At 41.9% G+C, this 23691-nt stretch overlaps 1 protein-coding gene across 1 annotated transcript; it reads left to right on the top strand.

The window, feature by feature from the left end:
* Window positions 1-383: 383 nt before the first annotated feature.
* Window positions 384-2781, top strand: LOC310871143 (E3 ubiquitin-protein ligase TRIM35-like; the record flags this gene model as incomplete). Its single annotated transcript, XM_083782632.1, has 3 exons — window positions 384-609; window positions 1285-2505; window positions 2684-2781. 3 exons carry the CDS (start codon window positions 384-386, stop codon window positions 2779-2781), a joined length of 1545 nt encoding a protein of 514 aa, XP_083638758.1.
* Window positions 2782-23691: the final 20910 nt, after the last annotated feature.

Here is a 23691-nt window from a genome sequence, read left to right as displayed (position 1 = left end):
CTGAATTCCTATAAGGTGGCAAAAAAACACGTTTTCATATAGTGGTCTGATAAAATCTTTCCGGAAATAATATGAACCTTCAGCAACTTTTCAATGCTCTGGACACAACATGACATCATCAGCAGCTTCTATATCTCCAAACATTTGAGTCGTAATACATTTTCTTTGTGTTTTGTTGCAATCGCCAGGGGCAAAGCATTTATAGGCTAGTGTTTACTGCTTGGTGAGGCAGAGACTCTAAGCAGGGTCACAAGTGTCCAGCACTGTGGAACAGATGCACACGATTAAACTCAGGCTACTTCAGATTAAGAGCCTTTTGAAGTTCAAGTTCCACTTATTGTGACATTTTTCTTTTGGAGACCAGCAATGCCTTGTAACCCGAGATGGAAGGGGGGCGGCTGTGGTGTGAGTGGAGGGAGGGTGGGAGGATGGTGCTGGTGGTTGTGTGGAGGGATAAAGCAGGAGCTGGGGTCTTTTTGGGTGGTCCAACTCAGAATGAGGAATGCCGGAGGTTTTCTTTTAAGGTCAGAAACAGATTGCTCCGTCGCAGTCAGTATCTGGCCTTCAGAACAGATCTTCACACTGTGACAGCACAGGCTAAAGAGCTCTGTTAGAATGTATAATAAATATATTTCACTTTAAAAAAATATCCTAACACAAAGGATGCCAAGAACGTGGGGCCTTGCTTTTCTCTCCATTACCCGCCTATGCCAAAACGAGGGACCTCGTCTTTCTTTAATTTATTTTAATCGAGTAATTAAAAAATAAATATATATTTTTGCTTTTACTCACATGTTAGACAGCCTCCACACAGATCCGGCGCGCACGCTTAATTAATAGTCCTTTTTCTCCTCAAAATGAGACAAACTGCGATCTTGGAGACCTTATAAAAGTCTAAACTTTGATCACTAAACTGAAACCATTCCACGGCGATGCATAGCCTGGAATGAGAATCTGGCTCAAATATGGACGGCTAGGCTATCACTTCCGGGGCAGGCGGAAGTGACCCAAAACTGACCCAGAGATGAAGACACATCTGCAGTGACGTCACCATGACGTCCTTGACAATTTGGTCTATTTCTAGTTATAAACTGAATGCAGAACACGAGTTCCACAGCTACAAGAGGCCAGTGAAGTGAAGCTGGAGCTGCTGCTGACTCTATCAGCCAAGTGGAGACTTTAGCCAGAACCAGAACTCCGGGTGAAAGTAAACTTCGGGGAACATACTAGAGGAGGGGGTGTTACCACAGCTGACTGGCTGATTTTCCCGTATTGCGTTTGTAGCATCACTCAGAGACTTAATGGCTTTCCAGTTGTCATTTTCAGAAGAGGACTTTGCTTGTCCTGTGTGTCGTGACGTTTTCAAACATCCTGTTGTTCTGTCGTGTAGCCACAGCTACTGTAAAGCCTGCCTGCAGGAATGGTGGACACATAAGGAAATAAAGGAATGTCCACTTTGTAAGGAAATATCTTCAACAGATGATCCCCCCTGTAACCTGGCTCTGAAGAACCTGTGTGAGACCCTCTTAAATGAGAAACGTCAAAAGATGAGGAAAGAGGAAGTCCAGGAATCAACGAAGCTCTTACAAGAGAAGCTAGAGGTCTTTAATGAAGTTAAAACTAAGTGTGACCAAGCAGCAGAACACATTAAGGTCCAGAGCCAGAACACAGAGAGGCAGATTAAGCAACAGTTTAAGATGCTTCATCAGTTTCTACGAGAGGAAGAGGAGGCTAGGATCACTACACTGAGGGAGGAAGAGGAGCACAAGAGTCAGATGTTGAAAGTGAAGATTGAAGGTCTGAACAGAGAGATAGCAACCATTTCAAACACAATCAGAGCCTTAGGAGAACTGAGAGCTGAATCCAGCTCATTCCTACACAACTTCAAGGCCACCGTGGAAAGAGTCCAGTTCACACTGCAGGACCCACAGATGGTCTCAGGAGCACTGATGGACGAGGCCAAGCACCTGGACAACCTGACCTTCAGAGTGTGGGACAAGATGAGGGACATTGTCTCCTACACGCCCGTGATTCTGGACCCGAACACTGCACATCCAGAAGTCATCCTGTCTGGTGATCTGACCAGTGTAAGACGTGGACACGAGCAGCAGCTTCCTGCCAACCCAGAGAGGGTTGAACACTGGTGCCATGTCCTGGCTTCTGAGGGCTTCAACTCCGGGGTTCACAGCTGGTATGTGGAGGTTGGGCTGAGTAGATCCTGGACAGTAGGCGTGTCAGAAGAACGTTTCCAGAGAGAGGGACGAGACTTGGTAATAATGTTATGTGACGGTGACTACTCGGCATGGCAAACAGGGTCGACCACTGTTCTCTCCGTGAAACAGAACCTCCGGAGGATCAGAGTCCAGCTGGACTGGAACAGAGGAAAGCTGTCCTTCTCTGATCCGGATACCAACACGCACATACACACCTTCACACACACTTTCACTGGCATGCTCATTCCGTTCATTTACAATGGTGACACTCTCCCTCTGAAAATGCTACCAAGTAAGATCTGTGTATTTACTGTAGAAGATGATGTTGATGATTACAATGATGATGGTGATGATGATGATGATGATGATGATGATGATGATGACGACGAAGATGTTGATGTTGATGTTGATGATAAGGATGATAAAATATGTCTAATTGAGTATCATAATAATGTATCATGTATTTCCAGAGGAGTTGGCTACCTTTCTCTTGGCATCTGACAAGGAATTGTTTCACATCAACACAGATGACTTCATGCATTCCCGAACTCTCCAGAGTCGCTGCTAATTTCACCCCATCAAACTCATGATGACAATCAGAATGGAATCTGAAACTTTTTTCGTACAACCTAGAGTAAAAATTTACACTCAAAGTGAGGGGAAAGCCCTTATCAAATATACATTGCTCAGCCAATCAAATCATTGCTATGGGGTGATCAGCCAATCAAATCATCGTGTTTGTGTTCACACAAACAGACAAAGCTGGGCATAGGAGCTACCTTAATTATATATTTAAAAAAAAAGGCTAATACCATGAGTGAATTTGAAAAGTCTGCGGTAGAGGCTTTTCCTTGGCTTTCTGGGAGTGTGCGTGCTTTCTTACACACACGCACACGTGCGCACACACACACACGCACGCACGTGCACGCGCACGCGCACACGCACACACACACACACACACACACACACACATGCGCGCTCGTGAAAGTATAATCTCCAGCCTTTGGCTGTTCGGTCTAATAAAATAATCGATTTCCCAAAATAGCCGAAATCTACTAGATTAAAAGTAAGAGGGGGGGAAAATACGTTTTTTGAGTTAAAAGAAAATAATCAAAAGTCACTTTCAAAGTGTAATTTGACCCACCTGAGTACAGGATGTGAACATGGACGATGGTTGACCGGCCAGCCAAGGCTCCAAGAATCAGCACTGTATCTCCAAGAGCGCATTTTGTTGTTGTTTTTGAGGGGCGCTAGCCCCTCCTATGTACAGCTTTGTGTGTATGTCTGTCCGTATGAGTACGGAATGTGCTCAACTGATTGGCTGAGTACGGAATGTGATGTATGATGATATGATAAGAGCGCCCCTCACCTATGGTAATTCACTCAAGTGTGATTTTTTTATTTACCCAAACTCCAAAGTAACACCAACCAGAAAGTGCAAAAAATATTCAGTGACGGACTGTCCAAACAATAGGCTGCACATTAAAATAAGATCTAAAAGAGCAGCAACCTAGAACCTACACCATTCTAGCAGTTCTCTTCCTCTGGTTGCTCTCCACCTTGGCCGTCACCAGCCATCATTTTAAACTAGGTGGGTCATACTAAGAGAACACAGAGTAATTTGTATTAATTAACTTAAACAAGGCAAACTATGGACCATAAGCTATATACAATTACATCATTACTTAAACCATTTCATATTTCAGGTGCCACATTTAGGCTTACAATTAGAAAACTATAAATATACAATATAAAACAGGATCAAACACCCCTCTCCTCTACAGTAGGCCTACTTGGCACCTCATTACCAGCATTGGAGAGGGCAGACAGCTATAGGTGACCAACAATCATTTGATCAAACATGGTTAAAAATCATTGCAATGTTGCAATTCAGGTATATAACCCACACCACTCCCAACAGTCACTTCCAAGCTGGCCAGCGATAATTAATTAGAAGCAACGGTGTAATCAGATGAATATGTGTGCATTGTCCCTGTTTGTCTCTATAGGACACGGGCTGTTCACATGTGTTCTTTCAACCCTGCTGTCCTGCTGTATACAGCTTCTCGTTGTCCAAGAGCTTCTGCAATCTTTCCTTGGGACATTGCTTCTCAAAACCCACATTTTAAGTTGCTCTCTGTAACGCACAACCTGAACATCATCCAGCTGCTTATATTAGCACATTGATCCAGACAGACAGAGTCTAGCATTCTTGAAGATAAGTGAATATATCACAGCATATAATTGGAAAGAAGTCTTTAAAAAAATGATTTCTAATAAAACAACTCATCATGATTGAAATAGTTACTTTGATTGAAACCTTTATGTTAGGTTTTAAGGTTTAAGAGCAGGATATTAAATTGTCCAGGATATTGGGGCATAGATTTTTAGAGTGAGTGTTACGGCCCTATGTGGCCTCTTGACTGATTCCTGTGATTTCTGTGCCCATGGTGATTGGAGGGTGGAGTCGAGTGGAGATTGGAGGAGTGGCTTGTGTTTGGAGACACACCTGGGCCTCATCTCCTAATCAGCCAGTCATTATAAAAACCTGTGATGAACACCACTTCAGCCCATTTGCCATCTGTCACCTCCATGTGCTGAACCCTTTGTGTGTAGCTAGCATTTCATTCCTGTTGAGTCTGTAGGCTGTGTGCCTTGCCATATTCTGCTGTGTGCTTAATAAGGTAACTTTACTTACTGAGTGTTTAAAGTCCAGACTATAGGCTACAGTAGCTAACCTTTTTTGTAGTTAAGAAATCAATTGCAGTATGTCAAAACATTCCTTGAGTGTCAATCCAAATCAAAAGGGAAGCTGGTAAGGGTGTGCTGCCATTTTATTTTGTCCCCCTTTTTGACTTAGTTTTTTATTTAGTCAGGGAGCATAGACAATTTTTGTAATTTGTTTGGTGTAGTTTTATGATTTCCTTTTCAGGTAGGGCAGGGTTTTGTTTGTTGTGTTGGCTTTGGCTACCCCGAAGATTTATGCTCCCCCTATTCTTCAGATACTGTAAAGATCCATTATTTACAATAAATGTGCATTATTATTTTGCTACTCTGGTTTGGTTCCTTGCTAGCTATGTGTTACTCATTAAGCCTCTAGACTCCATATAAGGTCATAACAGTGAGTTGTGAAGTGTTCCATGAAATGGGTAAGGATAATCACAGCAGACTTTGATGCCAACCCCAATAGTCCGACAGTCAAACAGGCTTCTTTAATGTGGGAAATGTATTGGCCTAAAATTGCTGACTGGCTGTCTTATTGAGCTTTTTTTTATTATGTTATATGTGACCCTACCATTAATATGCTATATAAGGCAACAATGTCAAACTTTCCTTATGCTTTAAGTAGCATGTGACATGTCAAACTAGGGTTTTCATGATTCTGAATCCATTACAAGCATTAGATTTGCACTAAACACTAACAAGTATTTAATAATAAATACTCTATAAATACTATAGAATGTTAATGGTAGCGTCACAAGAAACTCCTATAAAAGAAATTGCTCAGTACTGACAGCCGGTCATATAGACAATATTTTAGGCCAATAAAAAAGACTCCCACTCCACAACCCCGACTGCCGGACTACAAGACCTTTGACAAAACTTAGACTAAACGACAACCAAAAGCTACAAATGTGTGCAGGTGTGATAAAACATGATCCAATGGGCTTTATGAAAACTAAATGTGATAGACAACAAAGGACTTTTTTCTTTTTTTTCATAAATTCATGAAAAGCACTTTGGAAAGCAGTTGAAGCAAACCCTTCAGGCGTGCTTGATGACCAAGATCCTCCCCCTAATCCTTTCCCTTAACACTTGACTTACCGGAGACATATGGCTTCATGTTGACGACAAACACCTTCTGAAATATGACATGGTTAATCCCAGTCCTCATGGTCTCTAGACAGTATCGGGGGGGCCAGGCAGTGCGTGTGTGCGTGCACGTCTGTTTGTGTTTGTGTGTGTGTGTGTGTGTGCGTGTCTGCATTGTAATAATTCAAATCTACAAAGTAACTTGTAACTAAAGTTTTCAAATAATTGTCATCAAAGTAGGCCTACAATATTTGCCTCTGAATACCTCAAAATTGTGCTTAAGTGTACTTAGTTATTTGACATCACCGTGTGTGTGTGTGTGTGTCCGTGTGTGCGTGCATGTAGATACACGTGCGTTTCTGTGGTCCAGGGCTGACGCAGGCGCTGCTAGACACTGTAGGAAGATAGCCTATCAGCAGGCTGTGATGCTTTCATCACTGTCAGCATCCAAGGACCCAGAGCTGGAGTATAGATCACCTCTATGCATATAGCACTGGTTCTGGAACCAGAGCTGGGGTGAAAGGTTGAGTACTATACTGTATAGATCACCTCTATGCATATAGCACTGGTTCTGGAACCAAAAAGTTCCAAAATCAAGCCATCCATCCATCCAATCAGTTCTCCACCTGACCACTCGCTCCCTTTAAAACAGGCCTGAAAATCCACCCGCCAAAGGGGGGAGGTAATCACTTCTCCATACCCCCCCCCCCCCCCTTTTTGTCTACTTATACATATGTTTTATATTTGTGATGATATTGTATTTTTGTGTTATTGTTTTATGCTATATTGATGAATTGAATAATATATACATAACACCTCAATGGAATCAAGTCTGTTTGCTTTTCTGTCTTTTATTAGAATTACATTTAACGTAAAGTTCTTTATTGATGAGACACCATCATAATCCTTTCAGGGCTGACCCCGCCTCCCTCTGGTTCCGGTGGGGTTTTGTAGTAATGGATGGCCTACTGTGACCCGGTCCCGGATAAATGAAACGAAATGGATGGAGGGTTTGTTTTACTCTTAGTGTTTTATATTAGTTTTCAAATATAACGGAAATGCTGTTGTTTTAAATGTGCTCTATAAATAAAGTGGATTGGATTGCACAAGGAATATCTGGGTCCTGCATGGTTCTGGCTGTGGATATGTGGCCTTTAGAATTTAGATGGATACTTTAAATTGTTTTAGCTATCTTTTTTCTTTCAGGCTGTGCTTTCTGTCATGGCTAATATTGTCTTTGTCTCACAGCTGCAGCCATCTGGAGCTGGAGCCATCTTACTGCAATCGGTAAGAATTTAAATTAATGGCCCAGGCCGTAGCGTAACGGTCTGGGCACCGGACTGGTAATCCAGTCGCAGTGTGCCGCGGGTTCGACTCCCGGACCCGACACGGCCTTTACTGCATGTCATCCCCCCATCTCTCTCCCGTTTCCTGTCAGCCTACTGTCTGTCCCTTCAAAAATCAATAAAAGGCGTAAGCCGCAAAAATATATCTTAAAAAAATAAAAAATAATAATAATAATAATAATTAATTAGTACAACCTCAAAAGTAGTGTAATGTCACTGTATTCAAATAATGTACTATAGCATGTCTTAAATAATACACATTATATCCAATACAGGTAATAAGAGAAATAATTGTAAGGCCCTGTCACAGGGTCAGGCCCTATCGCACAGTGCTGTGAGTGTGAGAGGGCCTGATGTGTCTGCATTTCTCTATTGTGGTTGAACACATGGCTAAAACTCTTAGCATGCCAACAAAAGCAAGCCATATTTCAAAATAGCTATTTCTGCAATTCTTGGGATAATCATCATCAATTCTCAATTATAATCCTCAATTCTAATGACATGCCTAAAATAGGGTGGGACTTACAACCTAGTTTAGGCATGTCATTAGAATTGCAGATTAGTCTGCATTTCTAAACTGGCCCATTAAATGAAAGTTCTTTAAATACTATAGCGCATAATAGTAAATGATAGCAAAACATCTGAAAATGTACACCTGTGTAAAGTGAGGGGCGCTAATATATTAAAGTCTAACTCATGTTGATGAGGTGATGTAATGGTGATGTAAAACAAACGGTGCAAACACAAACATTAAACGCCATTAACAATAAAGAGACAATATTACGTAAATGGCACATTATGACGTAAATCTTCCCTTCATTGTAAATGGCGTTTACAAAAAAAACATTGAACTAAAGACAAACATTAAACCTGTGCATAGGAGGGGCTAGCTCCCCTCAACTATCATTGACAGAACACTGTTTGTATAATGCAACTAATATTACCTTCAATTGTTGTTTGTTGTTAATTGATACAATATGTACAAGAAACATTGGGAACAAAAACATCACTCTGAATCACTGTTGAGAAAAGCTGGGTTACATTTGCGAGATGAAAACCAAATGTTTATGGACAATTGGATATGGATGGCTGTGGATATGTGGCCTTTAGAATTTAGATAGATACTTTAAGTTGTTTTAGCTATCTTTTTTCTGTCAGGCTGTGCTTTCTGTCATGCCTAACATTGTCTTTGTCTCACAGCTGCAGCCATCTGGAGCTGGAGCCATCTTACTGCAATCGGTAAGAATTTAAATTAATTAGTACAACCTCAAAAGTAGTGTAATGTCACTGTATTCAAATAATGTACTATAGCATGTCTTAAATAATACACATTATATCCAATACGTAAATCTTCCCTTCATTGTAAATGGCGTTTACAAAAAAAACATTGAACTAAAGACAAACATTAAACCTGTGCATAGGAGGGGCTAGCTCCCCTCAACTATCATTGACAGAACACTGTTTGTATAATGCAACTAATATTACCTTCAATTGTTGTTTGTTGTTAATTGATACAATATGTACAAGAAACATTGGGAACAAAAACATCACTCTGAATCACTGTTGAGAAAAGCTGGGTTACATTTGCGAGATGAAAACCAAATGTTTATGGACAATTAATAACTGAGGATAAATCTACTTGTCAGCATTAAATGAATGTGCCCTCCCTCTAGTAAACAGCACAATGACATGCACAACAATAAGGAGAGTGGTTTAGACTTTAGCGGCAATGACCTGGATATAGGCCTGTAAATCATAAGTGGATAAAGGTGAAGGATAATTACTCATGATGCCTTTTGCCTACATATTTATTGATGCTAATAAAGCAGTACACAGAGTTCAGTAGAAGTTGAGAAGACAGGAACAGGAATTGTGCCTGAGGAACTTAGGAAGAGCACTAGTTGGAAATGTGTTGCTGCTTGTGTGTCTACGTCCAGACTGTGTTCCTGGCTTCTTGAGTGCTGTTTGAACACTGTAGTGCACTACATTAATAACACTAAGGAACGCTGTCACTGAGCGTCCCTTAGTTTGTGTATGTTAGTTTGTCCCCCCAGTGCCCCCCAGTGCCTCCCCAGTGTCCCACCAGTGTCTTCCCAGTGCCTCCCCAGTGTCCCCCCAGTGTCCCCCAGTGCCTCCCCAATGCCTCCCCAGTGTCCCCCCAGTGTCTGCCCAATGCCTCCCCTGTGTCCCCCCAGTGTCTGCCCAGTGCCTTCCCAGTGTCCCCCCATAGTGCCTCCCCAGTGTCCCCCCCAGTGCCTCCCCAGTGTCCCCCCAGTGCCTCCCCAGTGTCCCCCCAGTACCCCCCTAGTGCCTCCCTAGTGTCCCCCCAGTGCCTCCCCAGTGTCCCACCTGTGCCTCCCTAGTGTCCCCCCAGTGCCTCCCCAGTGTCCCCCCTGTGCCTCCCCAGTGCCTTCCCAGTGTCCCCCCAGTGTCCCCCTAGTGCCTCCCCAGTGCCTCCCCAGTGTCCCCCCAGTGTCTGCCCAATGCCTCCCCAGTGTTCCCCCAGTGTCTGCCCAGTGCCTCCCCAGTGTGTCCCCCAGTGCCTCCCCAGTGTCCCCCCAGTGCCTCCCCCAGTGTCCTCCCAGTGTCTGCCCAATGCCTCCCCAGTGTCCCCCCAGTGTCTGCCCAGTGCCTCCCCATGCAGTGCCTCCCCAGTGTCCCCCCATAGTGCCTCCCCAGTGTCCCCCCAGTGCCTCCCCACTGCCCAGTGTCCCCCCAGTGACTCCTTCGTGTCCCCCCAGTGCCCCCCAGTGCCAGGCTCTGTTGCCTTTACCCAGAGTTGTGTGTTGCATCCTACGTTGCCTTGCCAACCAAGGGTTGTGTAAGTCGTGGGTTGCAGCCCACTCTATAGAGCTCTATAGAGACCCCCCAGCATACAGTTCCACTTTGGGGTTGATTCATGGATGACACATTACTCCCATGATCATGTGTACCGATTTTGGGTAGGAATCATGTTTCTGCAACAAACATTTATCACATTTGTGACACCCAGTCCGGGTCGGGACCCCTTAAAGGGTCCTGAGAGTTACTACAGGGGGTCCTCCAAATCCTGTGATAGGATTCTAGTGGCAGTGAGGGGAATATTAGCAGATCTACAAGCTGGGACTGTGAACGTGCGCTATTTTTGGCAAAGAGGTTTCGGGCTCCATCTTGTGCCAGGAGCCCTATCTCCTTCTCTCATTTTGGGATTTAGTATTGTGTAAGAGGCGTTCCCCCGTAACATATGCTATCTTGTGCCACCACCTAAATCCTCAAAACACCTCTGCTACCCATTACATTATGCATAGGTGTGTTTTTCTTTTCATATTTTGAAAATTCCTCTAATCTGGTGTACAGGTGATGACATGCACATTACATGCATAATAGAATTACAATTTCTTTCTTTTTTTATAATGGGAGAATTGGCACTCAAAGCCTAAACTGGTGACCACCAGGTGGCGCTGAAATAGATCATTATGCCCTGGATCTTGCCTTATGGAAGACATAACACGTGCTGCCTTGGAATACATTTATATTAGATACAGAGGGTTGTTTTGTGTGTCCAGTATCTGCCATCCATTCCGTCACCAACACAGCCAAGTTGTGCTAAATGCGTAATTCATGGAAAATGTTTATTACTTGCGGATAAAGAATGGCACACGATCGAGCCCTTGATGTAGAGGGGAAAAGAGCAAACCGGGTACAGTGCCGTTCAAATCTGATGCTGAGCCAATCAAACAAACAAGGATGCCACGTTCTGAAACCCGGCTGGAAGTACAGTTATGCATAGAGACCTATTTGTCTTAGTTTGACATCCAATCAGTAGGGGGGCGATACTGCAGCGGCACTGCCCGTTTCCCACCTGCAAGCTGTGTGCGTAATTTTTGTACGCTGTTGGAGCAGCCAGCTCTAAGCCAGGGGACACCACTGTGTACGCTGCTGGAGCAGCCATCTCTAAGCCAGGGGACACCACTGTGTACGCTGTTGGAGCAGCCAGCTCTAAGCCAGGGGACACCACTGTGTACGCTGCTGGAGCAGCCAGCTCTAAGCCAGGGGGCACCACTGTGTACGCTGCTGGAGCAGCCAGCTCTAAGCCAGGGGGCACCACTGTGTACGCTGCTGGAGCAGCCAGCTCTAAGCCAGGGGACACCACTGTGTACGCTGCTGGAGCAGCCAGCTCTAAGCCAGGGGACACCACTGTGTACGCTGTTGGAGCAGCCATCTCTAAGCCAGGGGACACCACTGTGTACGCTGCTGGAGCAGCCAGCTCTAAGCCAGGGGACACCACTGTGTACGCTGCTGGAGCAGCCAGCTCTAAGCCAGGGGACACCACTGTGTACGCTGTTGGAGCAGCCAGCTCTAAGCCAGGGGACACCACTGTGTACGCTGTTGGAGCAGCCAGCTCTAAGCCAGGGGACACCACTGTGTACGCTGTTGGAGCAGCCAGCTCTAAGCCAGGGGGCACCACTGCCAGGAGTCTATCCCAGGCCACTCCTGCGGTGGTGGCGGTGGCTGGGAGCTTTGCCTCGGTGCCACCAGCTTTGTTCCAGAATGAGTCATTTGCCATTTGAAATCAAGGGGCACCTCATCTTGCGAAATGATTAAAAGGAAGCAATGTAAAACTAACTAAAGCCCATGTTGCAGAAATGATGTCACTTCTTGCAATACATGCTCTGGGCCCTATCTAACCTTTTACACTTTGAAAGACATTTTAAAATAGTGAGCGTTGTTGTGAGTTTGTAGATTGTCTATTTTCACTATTACAGAGATTTGGCATAAGGTAAGCTAGGGCCACATACTCTACTTTTAAAGATGCCTAATCACAAACAATTTGCATTAAAATACTTATATCTTCAACCGACTGCACAGTACAGTGTCAGTATGTGTTGAGTTTCCATCTCGAGGATGAGAAGTGTATAGGTTCCAACAGGAGGTAAAGGCCGTGTCCAGGACAGTTTAGATAGCGTCAGACTTTCCCCCCATCTGTTCCCGACGTGCAAGTGTGACATGACAGAGCGGGCCCAGCCAAAAGATGGAGTCAGTGAAATGTTTGAAAACCACGCTGTCTCACAACTCATCAGTAATGAGGTGTTTGAAAGGGTGCTGTGTGTGTGTGTGTGTGTGTGTGTGTGTGTGTGTGTGTGTGTGTGTGTGCGTGTGTGCGTGTGTGCGTGTGTGCGTGCGTGCGTGCGACTGTGTGAGGGGAGGTGGGGTGAGATGGTTCCAAGCACACTGACAAATCCTCCTCCGGTTTTTAATGGCTGCAAACGTCATGCAACACTTTGGCACGGGCACTTGTAATGTGAAGTGTGAGGCTCTTTAATGGTTCAACTAATAAATAACTGTGTAAGTTTGACACTTGTACTTTGGAACATATGCGTGACTGGGGAATCCCACCTGGACTATCTGATAGATACCACAATTCCACTGAACACGATACCTTTGTTGTGGGTATTCAACCTTTAACAGACCTGGGTGAAATGTTTTAATAGCCTGCTCTTTCTTTACTTTCTTAACATCAGCCATTCTGAACTTGATTCAATTGTCTACTCTAGGTACCAATGCTAACATTTCAAAAATACTTTGTTTTCACTCAGGAATGCAGATGTTTTACCAGGTTGGTTAACTCATAGTATTTAATTATATTTGTTAAAATGTATATGACTACTTTATCAAACTCAGATTTCATTCACAAATTCAACATGAGCAAGAGATGGCACTTTTTGATGCTAAACAAAGAGTAAGTTGAACTTGTAAGTCCTGTACGGCAGACTATATTTTCTGTGGTTGGCATGCAGGCCGATGGGTTTGTGCTTTTGTAAGGAAACAGGAAGGTCAGAATGACAGCCGGTAGGTAGGAGGACCAGCTCAGCCCAGCCAGTGAGCAAAGTTGGACCTATTAGCAAAGAGGTGAATAGTACCAGTAGAGGAACATTGGGCCCGATTCACTTTAAAGGACTTTTCCAAACTTCCCCACGTTAGTAGTCTAGAATAAGGCATTCTAAATGACATACAGCAAGCTTTGGTCCCATGTCCGAACAGACTTGAAAAAGAGCGGCCCTCCGCAAAATTCACAGACAAAAAAAGATTACTGAATCAGTACTAGTAACATGGGAAGTTTGGAAAATTGCTTTACACCCAAAATATGGCTGTAAAAAGCTTAGTGAATCGGGCCCCTTAAACTTAAAGATGTATGCCAGACATTTAGGCAAATAATGTATTACGAAACAGCTGAGATGCACATCAGCAATTATTACCTTACTGTTCTCAACTAATATGCTCCAGTAGGACTTTTAGAAGGAAAAAAACGTGTTGGCTACTGATAAAGAAAGCAGATTACACCATCACAGTTGTTATCCTCATGTGTGTCTTGACAGCGTAAGAATATCAACATCTCTCTGAAGGCCGGAGGAGCTGGAGAGCATCCACCAAGTGATCCAGAGAAGACACAACCACAAACACCTGATTGCTGGACAAGAGAGCCAGGAAGCGTTGGCTGTACATAAAAGATGGTCGATTTGGATGCAGCTCATGCATAGAGAAGACTTTGTTACTGTTTAACAAAGGACCTGGAATGAACCGTTCTGATGAATGGATCAATGGATATTCTTTTTCCTATTAGACCATGGGTCTTCAACAGGGGGTCCGGGACCGTCCGGGACTCCTAGGGGGTTGCCAAATCTTTGTGTCATAGGAGAACCTTTTTATTGTGATGGGAACATTAGCCGGAAATAGCACAATGCCTCAAGTTTGTACAGCAGCTATTTCTGGTAAAATGGATGGAATAAAGAGCAGACCTATACAGAGCTAGCCTGGGCACCATTTCATTTAGGGTATATGATCCTGTCGGGAGCGGATGATATCGTTACGTCATGTTATAGCATTGTTTTGTAGTCGACAGGCAGGAACAACGGGGCGGCAACTTCCTTTTCCCTCAAACTGATTGTTCTCAATAAAAGCTACAGGCTACGAGAGCTTTTATTGTTATTCTTCCGTTTTGAGGGAAAAGGAAGTTCCGTTTTATTGTTCCTGACTTTACATGACGTAACGATATCATCCGCTCCTGACCGGATCATACAGACTTTTGAAACAGAGACCAGGCATTCCTCCGAGGTGGTGGAAAGCCTGGTGAGGTGAGGTTAATACAGAGCCAAATACATTTCAGTAATGAGGCCCCAGAGGGTTTAAAGGATGGCTTCACTACTTTTCAACCTATATGTTCATATAATTGGTCCTCACTAATGTTCAGGACAAAATAGTAAAAAGATTACTCTGTCTGTGTCTCATAGGAGGGCTGTGGGCAGTTTCCTTATGGAGTTGACAGATTCAGCTATTGAGCTCTGAATCTGTCTGGAGAGATGAATCATTTACTAATTAGGTAAATGACAGTTTAAGTTAAGTTTGCGTTATTAAATAATGTCACAAAAATGGAAATCCCATTGGCTGCAATGAATAGCGTGTCACACTGGCTGATGTTAGAATACTAAATTTGTATATGTTTTACATGAAACTTGTAGTTAATATCAAAGCAGATATAAGATCCATAGTATTTTATTGTAACGTGAAACTTATATAATTTTGTAACTTATAAGAACTATGGCCCTCATTTATCAACCGTGCGTACGCCAAAATATGGGCGCACGCCGAAATTACCGACATTTTCGGCATTTAACATTTCCGGCAAAGCTTGAAATTGAACTTGAGTAGGACAAATAGTCACGTACGCTATTTTCTGTCTTACACAAGCGGAGCAGCCTTGTCTGAACTGCTGAGATCGGCTGTCACAGGCATCTAAACATATATGTATTCACTCCTAAAATGTTTATATAAAATGTATGTATAATGTATATGGGCTACATGTAAAAAATAAATAAATAAAAATGTTAAGGAATACATGTGTCATATGAAATTAGTAGGAGATAAAATCGCGCAATTAAAAACAATGTTGCAAGAGATGCTTAAGCCATTTAAACAGTGTTTTGCATGAGCGCATACATGCGAGGATTTGGGCTGTCTGTGCTGAAATATTTCCAACGTTGCTCAGCTGCGGAGAGTCCCAACGTGCAGGTATAGCCTACTGTAGCCTAATCTACAGCATGAAGGCCGATGTCTTTCTTACGGTATGTGCAATATAATAAACCCGACGCGTCGCTCGAATGCCAAATGTACCGTGCCAGGCTCCCAGCGCAAGTGGGAACTGCATCGGAGATATAGGTATATTACCCAGCCAGCCCACGCTGCCCACCACACCAGCCACATGAGGCTATATACTGTTTTGGCTGCACATTCATATAATGACAGTTGACAGCCCGGCCACTGCAGTACGACTAACGACTGCGAGGCAATCTAAATAGACTGTCGAACGTCGGAACGTGCATGGTCAGTTGGTCGGACGGACCACTGTGATAGAGAGAGACAGACAGACAGACAGACAGGACAGGAGGAGCACCTGCAAAACAGCAGCGTGTGTGTGCCTATTTGTTATTTAATTATGGTTCACAGGTTCAGGTTTTCGTTCACTAATATATCTTGTTGTATATTAAATTAAAAATTAATTAATAATTTAATATACAACTAACAACACACAGTGAAAGTTGCAAATAGCGATATGTGCGTGCGTGCGGGGGGTGAGGCGGGCAGCAAGGGAAGCGAAGCGAGAGGAGAAACAGACAGCTTTATTTTAATGTGTCATGTAGGTGCGTGCGTGCATGACAGCAAGGCAAGTGAGGTGAGAGTGAAACAGACAGGGTAGGCCTACAACTTTATTTAATTCATGCAGGTGTTCGTTCTTTATTTGTTTAACAACACACCAGTTAGTTGGGCTTGCAAGTTGCGTGTGCGTGCTGTGCGTGTGTATGAGAGAGGGGGGTGAGGCGTCAGAGGCGGGCAGCAAGGCATGGGAGAAACCTATTTTTTCATGTAACCATGGTTTCAGGAAACGTATTGCCGTTGTTCATGTCGCAAAAACGAGGGCGAGGCTTGATTTCTTAGGGCGTGCCAGATCAAATTCAGCCGTGACATTTATTAACGTGAGAACAAAATTAAGGAAGGATCAGCTGTTTGCGATCACTTTATAAATGCCGTGGCGACGTGGGTGTACTACGAAACCTGCACTTGAATCTGTGGCAGATTTTACACCCGATTGATAAATGAGGGCCTATGACTCTTAGGCTGATCTCACTGGGTGAAAAAACTTTATATGAGTTTTTTTGTTTAAGAAGTAACAAGTAACAGTCAATGTAAAAATAAATACTGGATGTGTTACTTTCAAGCCGTAATAGCTCAGCTGGGAGAGCGTTAGGCTTTAGATCTGAAGGTTCCTGGTTCAAACCTGAGATTCGGCAGTTGAAATGAGGTACAGACAATCATATGACTCTCAAACTGATCTCACTGTGGGATGAACTGTATGAGTTTATGTTTAAGAACTAACAATACATTGAAAAATACATTCTGGATTTGTCACTTACAAGCAAACAAACAAAAAAGCAGTGTGAATTGTCTGGAGCCAGTGGCTCAGTGTGTTAGAACACTGTCCACATGTTTGGGAGATGGTGAGTTCAAACCCCAAATAATTCTTTATTTTCAAGACCAATTTCAGAAGAAGAAAACAAACAAAAAAGCATTGTGAATTGTCTCGAGCCAGTGGCTCAGTGTGTTAGAACGCTGCCACATGATCGGGAGATGGTGAGTCTGCAGTAGAAATGAGGTACAGAGTCAGACAACCGTATGACTCTCAAGCTGATCTCACTGCGGGATGAACTGTATGAGTTTATGTTTAAGAACTAACAATTCATTGAAAAATACATTCTGGATGTGTCACTTACAAGCCGAAATAGCTCAGTTGGAAGAGCATTAGACTGAAGATCTAAACGTCCCTAGTTCCATCCTGGGTTTCGGCAGTTGAAATGAGTTACAGAAAACTGTATATAGTTTCGGAAGACTTACTATAATATGTTGTTTTTCATGATTTTGAAGGATAAAAAAAGACATACTATAGTTCATGGGTTTGGAAGACATACATGTGTACTTCATGATTTGGAGGATTAAAAAATATCAGCCAAATCCAACTCCAAACTCTAACTCACAGGCAAAGGAAGACTGTTGTTGCAGATAGCAATAGGTAACTGAGTTAGGGTGCTGTCGTCATTGTCTGGAGATTGAAGGTTCGAACCCCACTCAACTATTTACTGTGAAGTTTTCCTTTCCACACTGACATCAAGTGGCCTGGAAATTCCAGCTGAACTGTGTGCCGCTAAGTGGCCCAGCGGATAAATCACAAGTTATCTGTAGAGTACCTTGTAGAATTGTGCTAGTTCAAACCCAACACACTCAGTAGGAAGGTGCTGGTTTTTGACGTGCCAATCATTCTGATTGACAGATTCCTTGGCCAATCAGATCGGTCTGCCTTCAGCCAATCCTAGGGCTCCTTACATTGTCTCCTCCAATCAAATGGTCGCAGACCCGGACCACTTCCTTGTTTATAACTGGATGAAAAACTCTGACCTGTTTTAGATTTATAGTGATTCTTCAACTTCATTTTCTTCATTTTCACAGTTTTTGACGTTTTATTAATATAATTGATCATTCTAGATCACTGCTAGATCTGTAACAATCTTCTCTTATGGGGTTAGGGTTAGGGTTAGGTTCAGGTTCCACAGGTTAATAAAGTGTAAATGTGGGGGTCCTTGACAAGAAAAGGTTTGGGAACCACTGTTGTAGAGGGACTATAGAATAGATAGATGTTGATAGTATTAAGTTAGTTACATTGACAGTGTACAAATGGAACCGGTTTTCAGCAGGTCAAATGAGGTACAGAAAACCGTATGACTCCCAGGCTGATCTCACTGGGGGAAAACTGTATGAGTTTATTTGTTTAAGAACTAACAATCAATTGAAAAATATATTCTGGATGTGACACTTACAAGCCAAATTAGCGCAGTTGGTAGAGCATTAGACTGAAGATCTAAAGGTCCCTGGTTCAATCCAGGCATTTGGCAGTTGAAATGAGGTACAGAAAATCCTATGACTCTTAGGCTGATCTCACTGGGTGAAAAACTTTATGAGTTTTTTGTTTAAGAAGTAACAAGTAACAGTCAATGTAAAAATAAATACTGGATGTGTTACTTTCAAGCCGTAATAGCTCAGCTGGGAGAGCGTTAGGCTTTAGATCTGAAGGTTCCTGGTTCAAACCTGAGATTCGGCAGTTGAAATGAGGTACAGACAATCGTATGACTCTCAAACTGATCTCACTGTGGGATGAACTGTATGAGTTCATGTTTAAGAACTAACAATACATTGAAAAATACATTCTGGATTTGTCACTTACAACCAAACAAACAAAAAAGCAGTGTGAATTGTCTGGAGCCAGTGGCTCAGTGTGTTAGAACACTGTCCACATGTTTGGGAGATGGTGAGTTCAAACCCCAAATAATTCTTTATTTTCAAGACCAATTTCAGAAGAAGAAAACAAACAAAAAAGCTGTGTAGTAGTATCCAGCAGTTAGCTCAGTCTGATGAGAGGCTGTCCTTGGGAGCCACAGGTCCAGGGTTCAAATCCCACATTAGTCATAACTGTGACACTTTGCTTTGCACACTGATTTCCAGAAGGACAACTTTAAAGCAGCCCAGAAATTCACCATGATTGTGTGCCTCAGTGGCCCAGCGGTTAAGTCAAATGATATCCGTAGTATACCTAGTAGAAGTGTGCTGGTTCAAACCCGACTCATTTCTTTACCTTCAAGACCGATTTCAGAAGAAGAAAACAAACAAAAAAGCTGTGTAGTAGTATCAAGCAGTTAGCTCAGTCTGATGAGAGGCTGTCCTTGGGAGCCACAGGTCCAGGGTTCAAATCCCACATTAGTCATAAATGTGACACTTTGTTTTGCACACTGATTTCCAGAAGGACAACTTTAAAGCAGCCCAGAAATTCACCATGATTGTGTGCCTCAGTGGCCCAGCGGATATGTCAAATGATATCCGTAGTATACCTAGTAGAAGTGTGCCGGTTCAAACCCGACTCATTTCTTTACCTTCAAGACCGATTTCAGGAGAAGAAAACAAACAAAAAAGCTGAGTAGTAATATCCAGCAGTTAGCTCAGTCTGATGAGAGGCTGTCCTTGGGAGCCACAGGTCCAGTGTTCAAATCCCACATTAGTCATAACTGTGACACTTTGCTTTGCACACTGATTTCCAGAAGGACAACTTTAAAGCAGCCCAGAAATTCACCATGATTGTGTGCCTCAGTGGCCCAGTGGATAAGTCAAATGATATCCGTAGTATACCTAGTAGAAGTGTGCCGGTTCAAACCCGACATACTCCTAGTAGGCTGTGATGGTTCAAATCACTGACACTTAGAGTAGGAGTGGCCCAGTGGATAAATCAGATGATATCCATAGAATACCTAGTACAAGGTGCGGGTTTCAGGCAGGAGAAGAGTAGCGTGGGCAGGTAGGAGGAGATTAGTGGGGTCAGGTAGGAGGAGAGTAAGGTGGTCAGGTAGGTGGGGGGTCAGGTAGGAGGAGAGCAGGGTGGTCAGGTAGGAGGAGAGTCGGGTTCAGGTAGGAGGAGAGCAGGGTGGTCAGATAGGAGGACAGTAGGCTGAGGCTGAGTTCAGTCAGTAGGAAAGGGGAGGGGCCAGGCAGGGGGATAGTAGGAAGGGGAGGGGCCAGGCAGGGGGAAAGTAGGGATGGACCAGGCAGGAGGAGAGTAGGAAGGGGAGGGGCCAGGCAGGAGGAGAGTAGGAAGGGGAGGGGCCAGGCAGGAGGAGAGTAGGAAGTGGAGGGGCATCGTTTTTGAACATGGGCTATAGCCCCTACCGTACGGCATACTATAGCACGCCGTTTTTCATCATTTTTGAGGATTTGAAAAAAAATCAAAATTTCAAAAAACATCGTTTTTTGAATTTTTGAAAAAAATGTTATCCTCGTTTTTCATCGTTTTTGAACATGGGCTATAGCCCCTACCGTACGGCATACTATAGCACGCCGTTTTTCATCATTTTTGAGGATTTGAAAAAAAATCAAAATTTCAAAAAACATGGGTTATAGCCCATCGTTTTTTGAATTTTTGAAAAAAATGTTATCCTCGTTTTTCATCGTTTTTGAACATGGGCTATAGCCCCTACCGTACGGCATACTAAAGCACGCCGTTTTTCATCATTTTTGAGGATTTGAAAAAAAAATCAAAATTTCAAAAAACATGGGTTATAGCCCATCGTTTTTGTGAATTTTTGAAAAAAATGTTATCCGCGTTTTTCATCGTTTTTGAACATGGGCTATAGCCCCTACCGTACGGCATACTATAGCACGCTGTTTTTCATCATTTTTGAGGATTTGAAAAAAATTCAAAATTTCAAAAAACATGGGTTATAGCCCATCGTTTTTTGAATTTTTGAAAAAAATGTTATCCTCGTTTTTCATCGTTTTTGAACATGGGCTATAGCCCCTACCGTACGGCATACTATAGCACGCCGTTTTTCATAATTTTTGAGGATTTAAAAAAAAATCAAAATTTCAAAAAACATGGGTTATACCCCATCGTTTTTTGAATTTTTGAAAAAAATGTTATCCTCTTTCATCATTTTTGAACATGGGCTATAGCCCCTACCGTACAGCATACTATAGCACGCCGTTTTTCATCATTTTTGAGGATTTGAAAAAAATTCAAAAAACATGGGTTATAGCCAATCGTTTTTTGAATTTTTGAAAAAAATGTTATCCTCGTTTTTCATCACTTTTGGACATGGGCTATAGCCCCTACCGTACGGCATACTATAGCACGCCGTTTTTCATCATTTTTGAGGATTTGAAAAAAAAAAAAAAATTAAAAAAACATGGGTTATAGCCCATCGTTTTTTGAATTTTTGAAAAAAATGTTATCCTCGTTTTTCATAATTTTTGAACATGGGCTATAGCCCCTACCGTACGGCATACTATAGCACGCTGTTTTTAATCATTTTTGAGGATTTGAAAAAAAATCAAAAATTCAAAAAACATGGGTTATAGCCCATCGTTTTTTGAATTTTTGAAAAAAATGTTATCCTCGTTTTTCATCATTTTTGAACATGGGCTATAGCCCCTACCGTACGGCATACTATAGCACGCCGTTTTTCATAATTTGAGGATTTGAAAAAAATTAAAAAAACATGGGTTATAGCCCATCGTTTTTTGAATTTTTGAAAAAAAATGTTATCCTCGTTTTTCATCGTTTTTGAACATGGGCTATAGCCCCTACCGTACGGCATACTATAGCACTCCGTTTTTGATCATTTTTGAGGATTTGAAAAAACATGGGTTATAGCCCATCGTTTTTTTTATTTTTGAAAAAAATGTTATCCTCGTTTTTCATCGTTTTTGAACATGGACTATACCCCTACCGTACGGCATACTATAGCACGCCGTTTTTCATCATTTTTGAGGATTTGAAAAAAGAAAAAAAAAAAAAAACATGGGTTATAGCCCATCGTTTTTTGAATTTTTGAAAAAAATGTTATCCTCGTTTTTCATCATTTTTTAACATGGGCTATAGCCCCTACCGTACGGCATACTATAACACGCCGTTTTTCATCATTTTTGAGGATTTAAAAAAAAATCAAATTTCAAAAAACATGGGTTATAGCCCATCGTTTTTTGAATTTTTGGAAAAAATAAGTAACCTCATTTTTCATCATTTTTAACATGGGCTATAGCCCCTACCGTACGGCATACTATAGCACGCCGTTTTTCATCATTTTTGAGGATTTGAAAAAAAAAAAAAATTAAAAAAACATGGGTTATAGCCCATCGTTTTTTGAATTTTTGAAAAAAATGTTATCCTCGTTTTTCATAATTTTTGAACATGGGCTATAGCCCCTACCGTACGGCATACTATAGCACGCTGTTTTTAATCATTTTTGAGGATTTGAAAAAAAATCAAAAATTCAAAAAACATGGGTTATAGCCCATCGTTTTTTGAATTTTTGAAAAAAATGTTATCCTAGTTTTTCATCGTTTTTGAACATGGGCTATAGCCCCTACCGTACGGCATACTATAGCACTCCGTTTTTGATCATTTTTGAGGATTTGAAAAAACATGGGTTATAGCCCATCGTTTTTTTATTTTTGAAAAAAATGTTATCCTCGTTTTTCATCGTTTTTGAACATGGGCTATAGCCCCTACCGTACGGCATACTATAGCACGCCGTTTTTCATCATTTTTGAGGATTTGAAAAAAAATCAAAATTTCAAAAAACATCGTTTTTTGAATTTTTGAAAAAAATGTTATCCTCGTTTTTCATCGTTTTTGAACATGGGCTATAGCCCCTACCGTACGGCATACTATAGCACGCCGTTTTTCATCATTTTTGAGGATTTGAAAAAAAATCTAAATTTCAAAAAACATGGGTTATAGCCCATCGTTTTTTGAATTTTTGAAAGAAATGTTATCCTCGTTTTTCATCGTTTTTGAACATGGGCTATAGCCCCTACCGTACGGCATACTAAAGCACTCCGTTTTTCATCATTTTTGAGGATTTGAAAAAAAATCAAAATTTCAAAAAACATGGGTTATAGCCCATCGTTTTTTGAATTTTTGAAAAAAATGTTATCCGCGTTTTTCATCGTTTTTGAACATGGGCTATAGCCCCTACCGTACGGCATACTATAGCACGCTGTTTTTCATCATTTTTGAGGATTTGAAAAAAATTCAAAATTTCAAAAAACATGGGTTATAGCCCATCGTTTTTTGAATTTTTGAAAAAAATGTTATCCTCGTTTTTCATCGTTTTTGAACATGGGCTATAGCCCCTACCGTACGGCATACTATAGCACGCCGTTTTTCATAATTTTTGAGGATTTAAAAAAAAATCAAAATTTCAAAAAACATGGGTTATACCCCATCGTTTTTTGAATTTTTGAAAAAAATGTTATCCTCTTTCATCATTTTTGAACATGGGCTATAGCCCCTACCGTACAGCATACTATAGCACGCCGTTTTTCATCATTTTTGAGGATTTGAAAAAAATTAAAAAAACATGGGTTATAGCCCATCGTTTTTTGAATTTTTGGAAAAAATAAGTAACCTCATTTTTCATCACTTTTGGACATGGGCTTTAGCCCCTACCGTACGGCATACTATAGCACGCCGTTTTTCATCATTTTTGAGGATTTGAAAAAAAAAAAAAAAAATCAAAAAACATGGGTTATAGCCCATCGTTTTTTGAATTTTTGAAAAAAATGTTATCCTCGTTTTTCATCGTTTTTGAACATGGACTATAGCCGCTACCGTACGGCATACTATAGCACGCCGTTTTTCATCATTTTTGAGGATTTGAAAAAAAAAAAAAAAAAAAAAAAAACATGCG

The sequence above is a fragment of the Protomyctophum parallelum genome (genome assembly GCF_964188405.1).
Source record: "Protomyctophum parallelum genome assembly, chromosome: 14".
In the NCBI taxonomy this organism is placed as follows: Eukaryota; Metazoa; Chordata; class Actinopteri; order Myctophiformes; family Myctophidae; genus Protomyctophum; species Protomyctophum parallelum.
The sequence above is the reverse complement of the archived record's forward strand: the minus strand, read 5'-3'. Positions and strand labels throughout refer to the sequence as shown.